We start from the raw sequence: 16779 nt of genomic DNA, 5'->3' as shown, positions 1-16779 counted from the left end.
GCAGGACCGTTAAAGCCAGGAAAATAACTTGAAGATAGCACTGTTTTTGTTTGGTTGTTTATGCCCCGCACGTGGAAACCAATAACCATCCTTTCCTTTTGTATCCTCCACTCGCATTCGCTTTTAGATATGAAAACCTAATAGAAATTTTTCTTTTAGATAGGATCCATTCACGTCATCAAAACAAACCCAGTGGCTGTGGCGAGCTGCACGGTCCCCAATATCAAGAACCAACACGCCCATAAAATAAACACTGAAGAACATGACAGGATTATTAGTAGCACATAAAGGTTTAGAACGTTATAAGTCAGTTTCATTGACTGCGATCCGATCGCACAGTTGAACACGCAATGTGCATTGAATCGCTGTACAAAAATGGGCTAATTGTTACCATTTTCGGAACTGTGTTTACGATTGTGATTGCGATTATAGGATGGGCGGCAATGCCAGGGATCATTGCCAGCGTATCCAAGAAGGTAATTTCATTTTAAGGTCGTAAAACATTGCTTAAACAAGGGATCAAAAGCATTTCATGTTGTCAATTTTCATCGCAGACTCTGGTTCTGGAAGAGGGCAACTTCGTTTGGAATTTATGGCATGATCCTCCGTACCCCATTTACACTGATTTTTACATTTTCAATTGCACGAATTATGAAGATGTCGTTCGAAACGGTACGAAACCCATTGTTGTCGAACTCGGACCTTATTCGTACAGGTAACAACATGCTATTACATTGCTGGTATTATGCCATGTTTTTAATTTCTGTATTTTGTCTGAAGGGAGTATCGCAATAAGGACACTAACGTTGAAGAAAATCCCCCAGACCGTGTTTATTACAGAGAGCATCGATTGTACTATTTCAGCAAAGGTAAAAATATCTTAGCCATGCAACTGAATTTAAAGTAGCATTAGTGTGATCGGTAACTTATCGGTTTGAATGCATTGAGAAAGATACGAGCGGTCCAGGCCTCAGCCTCGATGATGTAATCACCACCGTCAACCCTATTTACATGGTGAGTTTCATTTAGAATATCAACAATTTATACGTTTCCTATGTAATTTCGCTGGCAACGATTTCTCTCGTGAAATTTGAAATCGCTGGAGTAAAGATGTGGTTTGTTATTTGCAGACCGTTTCATCATATTTGGATCGCTTGCCAACTAACGATAGTGCTGCCGATGTAGCAGTCAATCTGATTGACAATTTTTTGAAAGAAAGAGGCGAATCTGTTTTCATGACAGTCACAGCAGATGAGCTGATATTTAAAGGATGGCCACTGGATACGTACGTTGAGCTGTAAGTAGGAAAAGTTTTCAGTTAGCTGGTGCTTGAAATTTTAATTCTGTACTTTTTTTTTCTTCCCTATACAGGTATCTAAGGATTCAGGATATCTTTAATCCATGGCCTCCATTTTTTCCAGACAGGCCACCCGATCTTCCATTTTTACCTGATTTACCACCGGACATCATCGATGAGGGCGTAACACTAGGTCTTTTCAAAGCGGTTAGCTTCCCATTCAGTTTACTTACTTTGCCTTTTCCGCGTGTGATTTGGTGGCACATCAATAATGTAAAACGTTGTCTCTTGTTGCAATCCGATATGCAGAAAAATGACACGAACGATGGCCTTTTTCTAGTCAACCGAGGCACAGCCGACTACCGACTCTTTGCTAATATTGAAGCTTGGGGTAAAACCCTTGAAAACTCTTCTGCGTACCTGCCCTACTGGCCAGGAGAAAAATCCTATTGTAACGAAATACAAGGAACGGATGGTACGAAACTCCCATTAAAATTTTTTATATTTAATACCTGTACAGTTAATTAAAATTTGTCCTTCTTAACCAACTACCCCAAGGAACCGTATTTCCATATGGCATCGATGTTGATGACAAGATTTGGATTTATCAAACTGATTTGTGTCGGTAAGCTGCAGAAAACAGTGTATCATTTTAGCTCAATTTGATTAAATTCGTTTTCTTCAACTGACTGTTTCGCACAGGACGGTTTACACTGTTTACGAACAACACGAAACATTTCGAGACTTGCCGGCACGGCGATTCATTCTTCCAAAATCGGTGCTGGAAAACCGAACAAACGCGCCAGAAAATGAATGCTTTTGCTTAGACGAAGACGATGAAGGAACATGTCCTAACACTGGTGCCCTTTTCATCGGAGCTTGTTATGGAGGTAAGCAGAGAACTACTTACATTTGGGAAGTCTGAGTTGTAAAATTTACTTATTTTTGTGTGTTTAGGAGCTCCGTTGATTGGTTCCAATCCGCATTTTTTTAACGGCGATCCCAGGTACATCAACGGAGTAGAAGGGCTGAGCCCCAACAAAGCGAAACATGAAACTTATTTGATTTTAGAGGAGGTCAGTGTTCCTTCATTTTGAAACAATGGTAAATTATCGCATATGTTCTGTTTGTACACGCAGCGAACGAATACTTTGCTGTATGCGTCTAAACGAGTTCAACTAAGTATCGATGTTCGGAAAACTCGCCTGTCGGGCACAGCGAATCTACAGGGAAGAGTTTTCTTACCTGTACTTTGGTACGAAGAGGTAGGTCATACGATGTAACCTTGTTTTAATTTTGTTACTGTTAACCTGAGGCTAATTGTATGTGTAGAACGCCATGATAGATGACGCAAATGCGGAAAAGTTTAATCTGTTCACTGTCATCGAAATTGTGCTTTGGACACTCTTCGCCATAGGATTGGTGCTAGCGGTTGTGGGCGCCTTCCTAATTGCTTTTCACTTTCACAAAGTCAGAGCTACAATTATTAACGTTAACAAGTTTAAAAACTGAAACATTTTTTTGTTGCATTTTGTTTCTAGGAAAAAAAGTTATCGAAAACAGTATAAAAAAGCTATTGAATTGAAGGAAATTTTTTTAAACACGGAACGCCATCAGTTGAGACTGAACTTATTGATACCTTACTTCCACGTGGTTGACAAAAATACACATATGTTTATTTAATGAACGAAACAGTTATCTATCGCACTTGGCTTGGATGCTCATATTTATTGCTCCGCCAGAATTCCGGAACGTGTTCGGAAGACAACTTCTACGTAAATCAAAATTTCAAATTTTTAATAAGGATAAATATAATTGATGAAGAAGGTGGTGTCGTTAATACTCCATATTGACATGCATCCTCCAGACGCAAAAATATGGTCCTTTGACCGTTGCAAAAACTGTATTCTTCGGTAAACTATGAAAGAATTTGGGTGGATTGACTTATTCAACACATTCAAGACTACAGTTACATGGATCTGTCGACTCCATTCAACAACTAATATAATAAATTAGTTAGTTACTCAGTAAAAAAGAATAAACAGCGAAGCAATTTTTCAAATTCAACAGTACACACAACGCAAAAGAGTACTATCGAACAAGGATAGACTGGAAACTCGATGCTGTGCTCTTCAGTTGTTTACGTAATTTACCACCACACCAGGGTAGGAGCCACTAGTTGGTCTGCTGCTTACCCCTTCTCGTGGCTCTCTCTGACTCCCGATTAGTCCTCGAGTCATTGAAACAAATGTTTATCTCTCGTGCAAAACGCACAGGTTTTGTTGCAGAAATGAACAGGATTTAATCAGTGACAATATAGAAAGTAAGTAAATTCTGATTGTGTGAGATTTCTTCACCCACTCGGATTTTGAAACGTTAGCTGGTCAAAAAATATTCTATTCACTATAGTAAGCACGTGATCTGCTGACATGGTGCTGATCGTGGAACTTATGTCGTATTGCACTAAAGTATTATTCATGTTTTGAGACACAAATCGTCAGGTAAGGCCTAGCTAAATAACTTGAAACCCGATTGTCATGTAACACCACCCAAAAAGTTAGTGTTGATGACATTAGGGTTACCACCGTAGGTAGAAGTGGCATGTACATACAAAAATGGGCAGAGTACGTAATTTAGGTTTTTACCAAATGAAGAAAGAAGTCTATAAATGGCAAGGAGTTTTAACAGTATCAGAGCAATGTTACAAAGTAAGAAAACGTCTCGAGAAGGCGGCCATTTTCCTGGACAGTACTAAGTGAAATTGTCTTCACCTTGAAAAGTTGAGTTTGGCAAATTGCAGCCCTCCGTTCTTGAACTTATGACCTCATTTACCTCTCATTCAAAACTGTGTTAGCCGATCTTATTGTTTCCCACCTCTCATTACATCACATTGGAGCTTGAGTGAAACCAGTTTATAATCTTGCATTACATATTATTTATTAGTAATACCATTATTTTTCAGTAGGCTTTAAATAACTATCATGAAACGTATTGGGGACGTATGTACTTCTTCACGCCGTCACCCACCCAGGATGCAGTTGCTTGTAGTATCACCTGGAACTAGAGAATACCGCCACTATTTTGGCTCACCATCTCGCCAAATCGGCTCCAGTTTTAAAGGTCTTTTTGTCCATACTTGTCTTACTAGCTTGTATTTACTCAATACTTAAATTATTAACAGGCCGTACACCACCGAAAACCCGACTGAATCGAGAGGCATGGAACGAAGCTCGACCTAGACGCAGTTTACGAGAAAAATGCTTTACGAATCCGAAGACATCGTATTTGAACACAAACGAAGTTCTAGTTTCACATGTGATTTCCCCGGACGAAATATATGTCCAACACACGTGTTCGATGGAATCTCTACAGATTATGATGGAAGAAATCCAAACATCAGCAGTCAATTGCAAATCAATTTCAGTGCCTTTAACAGGAATGAGTTGCCTCGCCAAGTGGCCCTACGACGAATGTTATTACCGATGTCGAATCACCGATGTTACAGAAAGCGACACTGGAGTCCATTTCGTTGACTATGGAGATGAAATTCGGGTCAATCGATCTCAGAACGCGTGCAAAGTTATCGATGCGGCTTTTAGCTGCCGCCCATTTTTTGCTTACAAAGTAAAATTAGCAGACGTCACTCCTCGCAGTCAAAGAGGGATGTGGGAAGAAGAAACAAAACAAAAGCTTATCAATTTTTTTGATAAAAAATCCAATGTCTTCATCATGGAAGTAGTGGAAGACGTGATGGATTCAGTTAAAGTGGTTAAGCTTAAGTGTCCTGATGGAAAAGATTTAAGCTGGCACTTTTTCCAACTGGGAATTGTTGATCTCATCAAGTGAGTAACCTAGAACTACTTCTAACTCATCTCTGTAAGTAACGTTTTCATGGTTTACTACCATAGGAAGATGCCACTAGATTATATGATACAAAATGACAATGTCGGTGAACCGCAAAAGGAGGACTCTAATGATAAATTACCACAAATCGAAAATGTTGGTATTGTACAAAACAAGTCAGAGGACCTAGTACGTGAAAATGGTAATGTTGAACTATATACGATATATCTTGACCATTTCGTTTAATTTATTGAACTGTTTCCAGGTTACTCTCCTCACGAGGGAGCTACCGATAACCTTAGGCCAATCGATACAAGAAAAGCACCGAACTTAGATGTTCTCACGTCAGAAAGCATGATGCCCGTTAACGTTACTGCGCCTGCAGAAGATTCTTTATCGACCGAGTGCTCTGGAATGGAAATTTCTCAAACAATGCTGGACGTTCCAGTTGCAACAAAGAAAGAAGTCGTCTGCATCTCATTAGATGAAAGTGAAGATGAAGAAAACGTGGAAACAGACAAGGAAATAGAAAGTTATGTAGATTACGTAGCTGTTAAAATTGAAGGAGCGCGGCATCCCAATCCGATCGTTGAAACTACTTCATTGGCCAGTGTGAACTCGCCAGACATCTGGTATAAACTATCACTTCCTAAGAAATGTATAGACAGTGGAGCACTTTCAGCTATGCAGTTGGAAGCAATCACCCATGCGTCTCAGAGGCACGAACGGAAGTTACCAGATGGCTCCCGCGCTGGATACCTTGTAGGAGACGGCGCTGGTGTCGGTAAAGGTCGAATTGCTGCTGGCATTATTTTCGAGAATTACCAACAAGGACGCTACAAAGCCATATGGATCTCATCATCAAATGATCTCAAAAATGATGCCGAGCGGGATTTGCAAGACATTGGAGCCCGTGAAATCGCTGTTCATGCCTTGAACAAATTGAAGTACCAAAACGTATCTACCGGAGACACTTGTTCTTCAGAAATCCCGGAAAAGGGTGTATTATTCTGTGCCTACTCGAATTTGATCGGGGTCTCCAGATCCGCTGAAACTAGCCTGACCCGCCTTGATCAGCTGTCAAAGTGGTTTCATGAAGATTTTGATGGTGTCATCATCTTTGATGAATGTCATAACGAAGGGAAAGCGCTGGCTATCAGCAAGATAAGTAAAACAGATTTGGCCGTCTCTGTGTTGCAGAAAAAATTGCCAAATGCGAGAGTAGTCTATATTTCTTCGACTGGATTTTCAGAACCCCGCAAAATGGCGTATATGGTACGTCTCGGTCTTTGGGGACAGGGTACATCGTTAAGAGGTAATCTTCCTTTTTTGAAATCCAATCAATCATAACAAAACTTTATGCTTCACCACAGAGTTTAGCAGCTTCGTTTTAGCCGTCGAAAAAAGTAAGGCGAACGATGTTGAAGTCATGGTGCGAAAAATGAAGCAATGCGGGATGTACATTGCTCGCCAACTTTCTTACAAGGGCGCCAACGTTAAAATCAAAGAAGTGGTTCTGTCGCCAAAGCTGGCCAAGGTGTATGGCAACTCTATTAAGTTGTGGACTGAGTTCCGAAAGTGTTTTGCAGAGGTGGCAGATCTCGTAAATGCCCAACCAAGAGAACGCCAAACAATGTGGACGCAATTTTGGTTGGCACATCAGAGGTTTTTCAAGTGCCTGTGCATCTCGGCTAAAGTATCATATGCGGTCAAGATAGCTAGTGAGGCTGTCAGATGTGGTAAATGCGTCGTGATTGGCCTCCATTCAACGGCCGAAGCACGCACACTTGAGCAGACCAATAGCCAAGGTGAACTATCGGAGTTTGTTTCACCCACGAAAAGGATCTTGCTGTCGTTAATCCAGAAGTATTTCCCAGCGACAAGTCGTTCAAAAGGCGTGTCAAGTAGAAGTGCCACTTTAAGAGATGTACTGGATGTAAGCCTAACATGTCAGAAAGGAGGCCATGGTAAATAAAATTTTTTTAAATAAACAGTTTGTGGCACTAATCATTGGAGGTATTAAAGATTTAGGAAGTTGTGGAACAAAACGGAAACGTTGTATGCGGCGCACCGACAAGAGTGAAACAAAGAAGAAAGCCAATCCAGCCGACCATACTTCAGATTATGAAATGAGTGAACAGAATGATGAAACAAACGAAGAGCTCGAAAAGTCGGATGAAGGGAAGGATAAAGATCCTATGAGTTTGCATGAGAAGACGTCTTGGATCAAGGAGCAACTGCTGGGAGAAATCGAGAAGCTTGGAGCTATGCTTCCACGAAATGTCCTTGATGAACTCGTCGACGAATTGGGAGGCCCTGAAAACGTGGCAGAAATTACTGAACGAAAAGGACGTGTCGTTCAGAAAAATGATGGCTTGGTATCTCGTAATGCTAAAGAGAAACTATTTAAAATTCACTTATCCTTCCACTTACTTTCAGGTACAGTACGAATCTCGTTCGGAGACTGGCGTCCCGTTAGAAAAGATCAACTTGCACGAGAAAGAACGTTTTATGAATGGCAACAAGAACATTGCCATTATTTCTGAGACTGTCAGCAACGGAATCTCACTTCATGTGCGAGTTCTTTTTTGTGTTTCTTCTTACGATTTGTGTATTAAGGCATAAAATAATGAAAACTTGCGTTTAACCAGGCTGATCGACGAGTGAAAAATCAGCGTACTCGCCTCCACATTCCACTTGACTTGTCTTTGGATAGTGACCGGACATTGCAACAGCTGGGTCGGACACACCGCAGTAATCAAGTAAATCGTGTTAAGCAGCCTGCATAATTTACCTAAAATGCATTTAAATTATGTTATTGGATTTCTGTTTAGGTTACAGCTCCTGAGTATGTTTTCTTAGCCTCAGATTTGGCCGGTGAGAGGCTTTTTGCATCAGTCATCGCCAATCGTCTCATTAACCTTGGCGCAGTTGCACGTGGCTCTGTTTTTGAAATGTCTGGTCGCTTCAGATTTGATTTTGACACAAAAGATGGACGGGCAGCGCTTGATGCTGTAATGAACGCAATACTTGGTTTTGAAGAACCCATAGTTCCACCTCCTGTTGATTATCCAGGAAATTTTTTCAAAGGTAGTTTTTTATTTTCTAATATCGCTTATGTGATTTATTCGCTCTTATAATTAGTTCTTTTGTTTATTATTCATATATTAGATTTGAAAGTTGCCCTAATTAGCGTTGGACTGATTTGCCCTAGTGAAAGGAATGCAAAGGCTTTGACACTGGATAAAGATTACACCAATATTTCCAAATTCCGTAATCGGATTCTTGGTATCCCTATCGAACTTCAGACCAAAATTTTCAAATATTTTACGGATACTATCGCAGTAATCATGACTCAGTCCAAAAAATTGAAGGTACGATGTTAAGGAATTGTTGCCAAGGGATTTTTGTTGGAATGTTAACATTTAATCACGAAAAGCTGCTAACAAAAATGTTTCAGTTGTTTCCCTTTTTTGACGCAGAACCGTGATCTAATTTTGTTTACATCATGTTGAGCTTATACTTTTGTATTTATGAGTAAGAATTTTTAAAAAGGATTGTTTTTTGTTTAAGTTATTGTCATAAAGGGATCTAATTTGCCCGTCAGGAATAATTTGTTTTGCGTTCACTTTTGAAGTACTAACACGATCTAGGTGTTTACCTTGGTCATTGGCTACACGAAGGACAGAATCAATAGCGGAGTTCTCGCTTCGCATGCCCAATGAGAACGACCTCTCAGTATGACCAAGCATCGTGACGCTAATAGCGTGGATCACCTTGTCAACCTGATTGGAATTCTGGTGGATGGTAATCGTTTTGATTAAGAAATTAATATTGAATGAAAGCGTAAGATATTTTTAAAACTATGCAAGGTGCGCTACGTGCAAGATCGCGTTGATGGAATCTATTGCAGCCTTCGTGATTTGATTAGTTGTGGTGCAAACGATAAAAATCACGAGACAGCCTTGGTATGCGGACGAGGAATTCAGGATTGCTAATATGGGAAAGTAAGGACAACAGACTAATCTATTTTTATCATTTCTCGTGATCGATGCAAATCGCCAGCAAATGTCCTAGTTTATACTTAGCCTATCCCGAACTTGTGAAACACGACAAAGCGTGAACTGACGAGGACATCGAAAATGGCGCACATAAGCGTTGACTAACATTTTTTTTTAGGAATACCTTTGAAAATTTTCGTTCATTACTAGCGAAAATACCAGGTTTGTCGGCATCGCTGCGCGAATTTAAGAGCCATGACAGTTTCAATACGTGCTGTAAACGGGAATCGTTTTCCTGTTTAGTATTTCGATTGTTTTTTAGTTGTAGATTCATGGAAAAAATAATTGCATAGCAGTTGTGGTATAAAAGAAAGGGCGAAAATCGAATGGAACAGCACACAAAGTTCTTTTCTAAATCGACAGCTATATTTATTTGTTTTCGAGATATTTCATTATGTTACATGATCCATTTGATAAAAAGAAATGGACTTCTGCTTAATCGTGGGGCGTAAGGATTCTAATAGGCTGACTTAGGGTAAGAGGGTTCAGAGTACACGGGATTGGGGTAAGTGCTTGGATATGCGGACTCGGCTGGTTAAGCTGGCATGGAGTATGATTGCGCTGGGTAAGCTGGCGCTGAGTAAGCTGGCGCTGGGTATGATGGCGCTGGATAAGTTGATTTGGGATAGGCGGGCTCAGCTGGGTAAGCGGGCTTGGGGTAGGCTGGGGCGGGTTTGTACTCGTCGTACTTGGCTTCTCCCTCGTATTTCACATCAGCAACGTATCCATTTTCGTCAGCTTTGTAAGTAACAATTTGGGTGCGACCGTCGGGAAGAGCGACATGGTAAGATCCAGTGACGACTTTGCCGTCGCTGACCTCCTTGTGTGAAAAGTCTTGGTAACTAGCATCATCCTTAACTTCGTAGGCGAAATTGAATGGCATCGGTGGCTATAATAATCGTTCGGTAAACAGTAAATTATATTTGACATTACTTGAATTTGAAATAAAGAACTTACGTGATTTTCTTCAGCAGGTTCGCTGTAAGCTGGCTGTTCGTAGGCCGGCTTTGAGCGGACAGGCACCGGTGCAGGATAAGCCGGAATAGGATAAGATGGAACTGGTACTGGATAAGGTGGAATCGGGACTGGATAAGCTGGAGCTACAGATGGATAAGCATTCAAAGCTGGGTATGGCGGATTGGAATAGGATGGATCAGCGGCAGCCATAACCGCAGCAAACAATGTGGCCAAAGGAACGAACTGGATGATGAACGTAAGTGGAAAGAAGTAATAAATTACGCTTTTCTTTGGAAAACTTGGTCTAGGTAAACAAGTTAATCCGCAATTTTGAATTAATTAAATACTACTTTTCCAAAAAATGCAGAAAATGCTGTTGATCACGTACCTTCTTCATGTTGATTGAGGGTGCGCGCTGGCTCGTTCTGCAAAAGAACTGATGAATGACAACGAAGTTGGTCTATCTTTTATACCAAACACTCGAGCACAAGGCCGTAAGTGATTGCGTATCACACTCTAGGGCAATGAGGGCACGTTTTATTTTGCGACATAAAAAGTTGGTGGACGTGAGCAGAAAGAGAGCGTTCGCCCATTTCCGATACCCTGGGTCACGCACCAACGCGCGATTTGCTGTGAGATAATTACCAAGTCGCCTAAGGCGCCAAGTGAAAAAGTCTTCATAACTTCCAAATCTACCAGATGAAAACGAAAGGGAAAGCATAATGGCAGACAATATTCTGCGCATCACCAATGCCATACGCGTCCGTCTTTCCTTATCCCACCCGCGTTCATCTACGTTTCCCGAGAATAGCAAACGCAAGTGCAGAGCCCAACGTAAAGAACAAAAAATATGGATCTGAACTTACTTTGAAAGGATGTAGTCGAAAAAAAAAGAAAATAATTAAATAAAATCCGATTCTCGTGTTTTACTGCACTATAACGACAAATTTCGCCATCTGACAGAAATATTTAATGATTAAAGGGCCCGTCCATTTAAGCGAGCACTGATGTTGCAAACTTCGAAAAAAAACTTTCTGCGTTGGAAAGTATTACGCGTATGTAGATTTGATAAATGATATTATTGGCAGTTAAAGCGCTCCTATTACTACGTAAAGAGCACTTCGTAGTTTGAGTATCATGAAAAAAATGGCTTCAAGCATCCAAGCATGCTTGATCCAGCGCATCATTTACGTATACTTTGCCGCAAAATGTAATTTGGATCAGAATTATTGCAATTTTTGTCCTTTGCGACGGATAGATTTTGAGTTATTATAATTCAGAGGCGTTTTTATTAGGACTGGCTACTGGTAAGTTCATTATTATTATTATTATTCGAATTATTTCAGATGTCGCTGTCGTCTGCCATGTTTCAGGTCTTTATTGTCTGCTGGTATTGCAGAAGTGCAGTTTTTTTACTCTGTGTTTTTGATAAGTTTCACATTTTTTTTTCTTGTGCATTTACAATAAAAGTAAGTTACATTTTAAAACTATACTTATGCTGGCATCATTTTCTTAGCTTTATTATTTAGAACTGGGAAGATGTAAAACAGGAATGAAGCCATGTAAAGTTGGACCTGGTTTCTGGAAGGAAATCAATACTCAGATTGTAACTTTAAAAATACTGTTTTTTGACAATTGTTGTTTTACAATCTCTCAATTCTTCTCTGTAGAAGCAGAAAAGTTTTGGTAATCATACAGCAATCGTATTACTTTGATGTGTCTTCCTTATACAGCACTGGAAGTTGACTTGTAAGGATTTACGGGACCCTTTGCAAGGTCAGGCTCACCAGTAGTTTTTTTACAATTGGATTTGTTGTTATGCTTATTCCTATTTTACAGCTCTTGAATTACACCATTCATTAATGAAAGGTTATGTGGTGGAAGCAGCAGACTATCTGTGAAAACCTGCCAAAAAGATTTTCACTGATCCAGTCCTTTATCATCACCATATTCATCGTGCATTCCGTATGTACTTAGCCTATTTTTTTCATTTTTATCTCTCCAGATTACTAGTGCTATGCAGCACTCTTTACAGTTATACTATTATGCCATTGTTTCATGTTTTTTGTTTCTTTTAATTTTTTGTGTACACAGCGTAACTTGTGAACAAACAAGTCCTGTGTTTCCGCCATCTTCGCGTCATCTGCGCCGCTTTTCCTGTTTGACGCTGCCTCATCGTAACTTCACTTCAACTTCACCATAGCCTCGTGTACTGCACTTCGCTGCTGCCCCGTCGTGGACTGCTCTTCGCCGTTTTCTCATCGTGGACTGGCTGTACTCTTCTTTGCCGTTGCTTGGCGTGGTATCATCTTCGCCGTTGCCTCATTGGGGACTCATCATGGTTGTGGCCTCATCGTGATCTCATTTTCACCCGTCGCTTGTTTCATCTTCGCTTCGCGTCATCTCATCTTGGAACTTGTGGTATTGCTTTATATTGTTTTGTGTGTATTGTAATGTATGGTTTAAGTTAACTCGTTGGCTGCCACCCACTTTTCTCCCCTTTTTTTTTGTTAGCTTGTAGGGACGGGCCGCGCTGTTCTGCTCCATGGTCTATGTGCCATGGGGTGGGGCAGCGCCACTGCCCAAGATTCGCCGTATGGCGCATAGGCAATGCACCCGTAGGGACTTCCCTTTGTCGGCTCGGTGATGGAAATCTTGGGTGTGCATTCCCGTAAAGGTTTCCATTGCCGCGTCAGCCCGGACTTGTCTTCGGACAAGTCCCCCTTTCATCGGATCCTTCTGAGCGATGCGTAGCGAATGTAGTAATGCAACCAAACGGTTGCGTGGCCTGGCAGCCAACGAGTTAACTTAGTGTATGTATTTATGTTTGTATATATGTATGTTTTTGTATGATGTGTTGTTTGTCATAATATGTAAATCAGTGGTGGAATGTGGGCGGAGGTGGGACAATAAATTAATTTCACCATATAATTTTGTAACTTGTATTTCATTTTTGTTCGCTCCTTACAAAAACGTTACTATTGAAAGCAATCACTAGATGAATAAATTTGCGATTTTCATTTGTCACCAGGCAAAATACCGTTGAACAACGAAAATACGATAACCAAAGACTTTCTTTTTACGCAAATTTATGAAGACATTTACCCTGGTTCTCCCTTACAATTGATGAACACCAGTAGTTGTAACTACAAAGTACAGAAAACTAAATCTCCTTCATTGGCACACATTACCTGCTCGCAACAGCCAAAGAACTAAGTTTTTAGCAATTACATCTTACTTCCATTTCTCCAATGTGAACAGATCAATAAAAAACTTAAGTGCCACTAAACAATTTTCGAAAATTTATTTTAGGCTAACAATCTATCACAAGGCATTTATTTCCTGAAAGATGTTTTCGGAAAAACATAGGAATGCCACTTCTCTTGCTAACCGAACCAACTGGAACCAATCACACCAACAATTTATCATGGCCTTTCGCTGCAGCACATAACCAAACCTGCAAAAATATTAACAAGTGTGAAGCATTCACACAGACAACTGTTATCTTTAAATAAAAACATTGAGAATAAAAGGTGTATGTTTAACTTACTAAAATGAAGTAACTATTGGTTAGCAAACCAAATGTTTACCCATTCTTACCATTTTAAAATTCGTCAGCTTGGTGTCTCGAACAAAATTATGACACGCTCAGTTTTCAGTTTTGACACAATTTTAGTTAAAAACGGCTAATTAACATAACGAGTACAATCTTCAGGAGAAATAATAGCATTGCATACTTACATCCATTAAAACTTACGAGATTTCAACTGCGGGGCAAGCAGAACGTCCAACATGGCTACCACCGTCGATCGACGCCAAACGAGAATAAGTGACAATCTATCATTTCCATGAGATCGCTGAGCAATAGCTGATTTCTCCGCTAGATGTCTGCGGAAAATGGAGTCCACCAAAATATTTTTAGGTTGATCCCTAATATTTCTCTGCTGCGTAGCGCTATAGCGTACTGGCGCGCTAGCATTGCATCAAATATTCGATATATTTCAAAAACAATTGATTTAGGGAAAAAATAGCAATTTGTTCGGATTCAGCATTCAGTTTTGAGTATATGTTGGATATTCAACCAATGTCTGATGAGTGTCAGTTTTTGCAGAAAAAATTTTTAAGCCCGACTAAATAAGCCCGACTTTTCTTATTTTTTCGTTTTTTGCGCTTAATTAAAAAACCATAAGGCCCATGGGAAAATAAATTTGATTTCCGAGATACGCATTCAATTCTGAATCGAAATCATGCATTTTAAGCGAAATTTAAAATTTATCCAAAAATGAAAAAGTGCAAAGGCTATAGCCTTACCACTTTTGTCAAAATCGACCAAAAAATGACACCTCTTGGAATTTGATGAAAATCACACAGTATAACCAAAATTTAACGCTGATTCAGAAAAAGCTACTCGTTTTTTTGTCAAGTTAGCCGTTTCTTGAATTACACCGAATATTCGTGCAAAAAATAGGAAAAGTCGTCATGGAAATTAAAAATAAGCCCGACAATTTTTCTGTGGTTTCTACTGTAATGTGTACGTCGATTATTCACAAAAAACGTCTAAAAATATTTCAGTATGCCTATGTTTCAGGTTTTAAAATTATTTCTGTGCCTATTAAATGCCCATTTAACTGAACAGCATCGTCGTCTGTCATGGTCTACTGGACTGCTTGGTGTTGTGAAACCTGTGTTTTCGACAGATTTTGCCATTTTTTTGGTATATTTACAATAAAAGTAGGTTACAAATTACAACTATTCATATGCCGGCATTGCTTTCTGAACTTTACTATTTAGAACTTGGAAGCTGTAAAACAGTTATGAAGCCACGTAAAGTTGGACCTGGTTTTAGCAAAGAAATCGGTATTCAGGTTGTAAATTTGAAAACTAGAAACTTCTTGATAATTGTTGTTTTATCATATCTCAATTCTTCTCTAGAGGGTAAAACGCAATACAGTTTGTAACTGTACAGCAAAAGTATTACTTTCATGCTTCACCTTACCTGGAGTTGAAGGTTGCTTTGCAAGGATTTACAGGATTTCTTTGCAAGGTCAAGCTCATTAGTAGTTTTTCACAATTTGATTTAGTCTGATGTTTATTCCTATTTTTCAACTCTTGAATTGAATCACTAACTGGAAGGTTATACCGTGGAGGCAGCAGACTGCCTGTTGAAAGCCTGCCATATAGATTATCACTGACACAATCCTTTTTCATCACCAAAGCTAGTATTCTCTATGTACCTACACTATGCTATAATTTTCATCTCTCCAGATTACTAACCTATGCAGCATTGTTTACTGTTGTACTACTATGTAATTAATTTTTTTATATCGATTGAAATAGAAAAAGACTGATGTTATATCTTTTTAAAAATTTAGTCAAGAAACTCACCTTGCTGTCTACCATCGATTCGTCGAACGGACGTGCCCATCGATCCACTACAGGTCTATTTCGGTAATGCCTTGTCTATGTCCGATCATATCTACAGACTGTTGAATGATCCTTCTGATTTTCTCACACATTTAAATTCGACGCGTCCGGAATGGAGAAATGAGGGATAATCTATAATGAACAACACTTAAAATGACTAAAGCTCATCAGTTGCTCCATACTTCATTAATTGCTGAAAGTATTTTCAGCTTTCCTTTTACGCCCACGTATACGAGTTTCTACTTGCCAGTCCTTGGGTTTGAAGAAGTGGCCAAAACACAACACTTGATGCCAGGACTACTTTCGTTTTTGTCGAAGTTCTATGGAAGTTGATGGTATGGCCGCCTACAAGTTCCTCAAAAAACCTAGATGGAAGACGTGCAGAAAAAGGAATTTGGGCTGCTCAAATTATTTCTTAAGTTGTTCATCAGCCACTTAATATGTAAGCATTACGGAATTTTCATCCTTTTGCAGTGTTCATAATGCCACACTGAAATCGCTCTTTGCTTAATTGAAGGTCCATCTAAATAAAGCCAATATTCTGCGCAAAATTGCAAAGATGTACAATGAAAGCCCAAAACTTCAATAAAATCAAGATTTACCAGTATTATGAGTGCCAACAGAACTCTTGATTTTCGACAGAATTGGGTTTCCTGTGCCGTGACACTGAATGGATTAGAGTATCCTTCTGCCCACATGATGGTTACAACATAACACCAACAGCGTTCGGTTTGAAATTAGCGCTCTATGCCATTATAGATGGATGTTCGTGTTACTTTCAAATCCGATGCGATGTCAGTTATGGATATCTCAGGAATTCAAAAAAAATATATAATAATAATAATGAATAAAAAATAATTTTTTTTTACTCATTGCTGATATAGTTTCAGTCGACTGTTACTTTTTTAGTATCATGTACATAGATGGTGAAAAAGAATCCGCGCAGTGGTTTATCATTGTTGATCACATCTTTCCAATCGCTAACTGAAACCGATTGCGCTAATCGGGCTTCCAGGTTATCAGCTTTTTACTAACACCATTAAACTGGAATAGCCAAAACTTGTGGACGGCTATGACCATGCCGAAAGGTTTCGTACTGCCTATGTGCGTGTCAATGATAAGTGAATTGCTATGGCCGTGTTCGACACTAATACAGACGTACAGTCTGTTTCATGGTTGTTACGTCAGCAACATGTT

The 16779-nt window shown here is 39.6% G+C and overlaps 3 protein-coding genes across 3 annotated transcripts; 2 read left to right on the top strand and 1 right to left on the bottom strand.

Moving 5' to 3' along the window:
* The first annotated feature begins 226 nt into the window (after positions 1–226).
* LOC130690035 (lysosome membrane protein 2-like) lies at positions 227–2948 on the top strand. The gene is made up of 13 exons (XM_057512997.2): positions 227–476; positions 555–715; positions 781–869; positions 953–1014; positions 1131–1297; positions 1372–1504; positions 1607–1772; positions 1856–1922; positions 2000–2187; positions 2255–2373; positions 2437–2562; positions 2630–2767; positions 2839–2948. Exons 1-13 carry the CDS (start codon positions 351–353, stop codon positions 2863–2865), a joined length of 1569 nt encoding a protein of 522 aa, XP_057368980.1. The 5' UTR covers positions 227–350; the 3' UTR covers positions 2866–2948.
* A 578-nt stretch (positions 2949–3526) lies between these two features.
* LOC130690014 (protein strawberry notch-like) lies at positions 3527–9183 on the top strand. Its single transcript, XM_059495704.1, has 13 exons — positions 3527–3620; positions 4260–4417; positions 4479–5139; positions 5206–5342; positions 5406–6455; positions 6514–7107; positions 7166–7518; positions 7580–7714; positions 7792–7902; positions 7975–8230; positions 8312–8514; positions 8794–8947; positions 9013–9183. Exons 2-12 carry the CDS (start codon positions 4279–4281, stop codon positions 8863–8865), a joined length of 3711 nt encoding a protein of 1236 aa, XP_059351687.1. The 5' UTR covers positions 3527–3620; positions 4260–4278; the 3' UTR covers positions 8866–8947; positions 9013–9183.
* Positions 9184–9545: 362 nt separating this feature from the next.
* On the bottom strand, positions 9546–10602 carry LOC130690059 (cuticle protein 18.6-like). The gene is made up of 3 exons (XM_057513035.2): positions 10547–10602; positions 10159–10401; positions 9546–10090 (listed from the first exon to the last, which is right to left on the bottom strand). Exons 1-3 carry the CDS (start codon positions 10553–10555, stop codon positions 9737–9739), a joined length of 606 nt encoding a protein of 201 aa, XP_057369018.1. The 5' UTR covers positions 10556–10602; the 3' UTR covers positions 9546–9736.
* Positions 10603–16779: the final 6177 nt, after the last annotated feature.

The sequence above is a fragment of the Daphnia carinata genome, chromosome 6, assembly GCF_022539665.2.
Source record: "Daphnia carinata strain CSIRO-1 chromosome 6, CSIRO_AGI_Dcar_HiC_V3, whole genome shotgun sequence".
NCBI classification, from domain to species: domain Eukaryota; kingdom Metazoa; phylum Arthropoda; class Branchiopoda; order Diplostraca; family Daphniidae; genus Daphnia; species Daphnia carinata.
The sequence above is the reverse complement of the archived record's forward strand: the minus strand, read 5'-3'. Positions and strand labels throughout refer to the sequence as shown.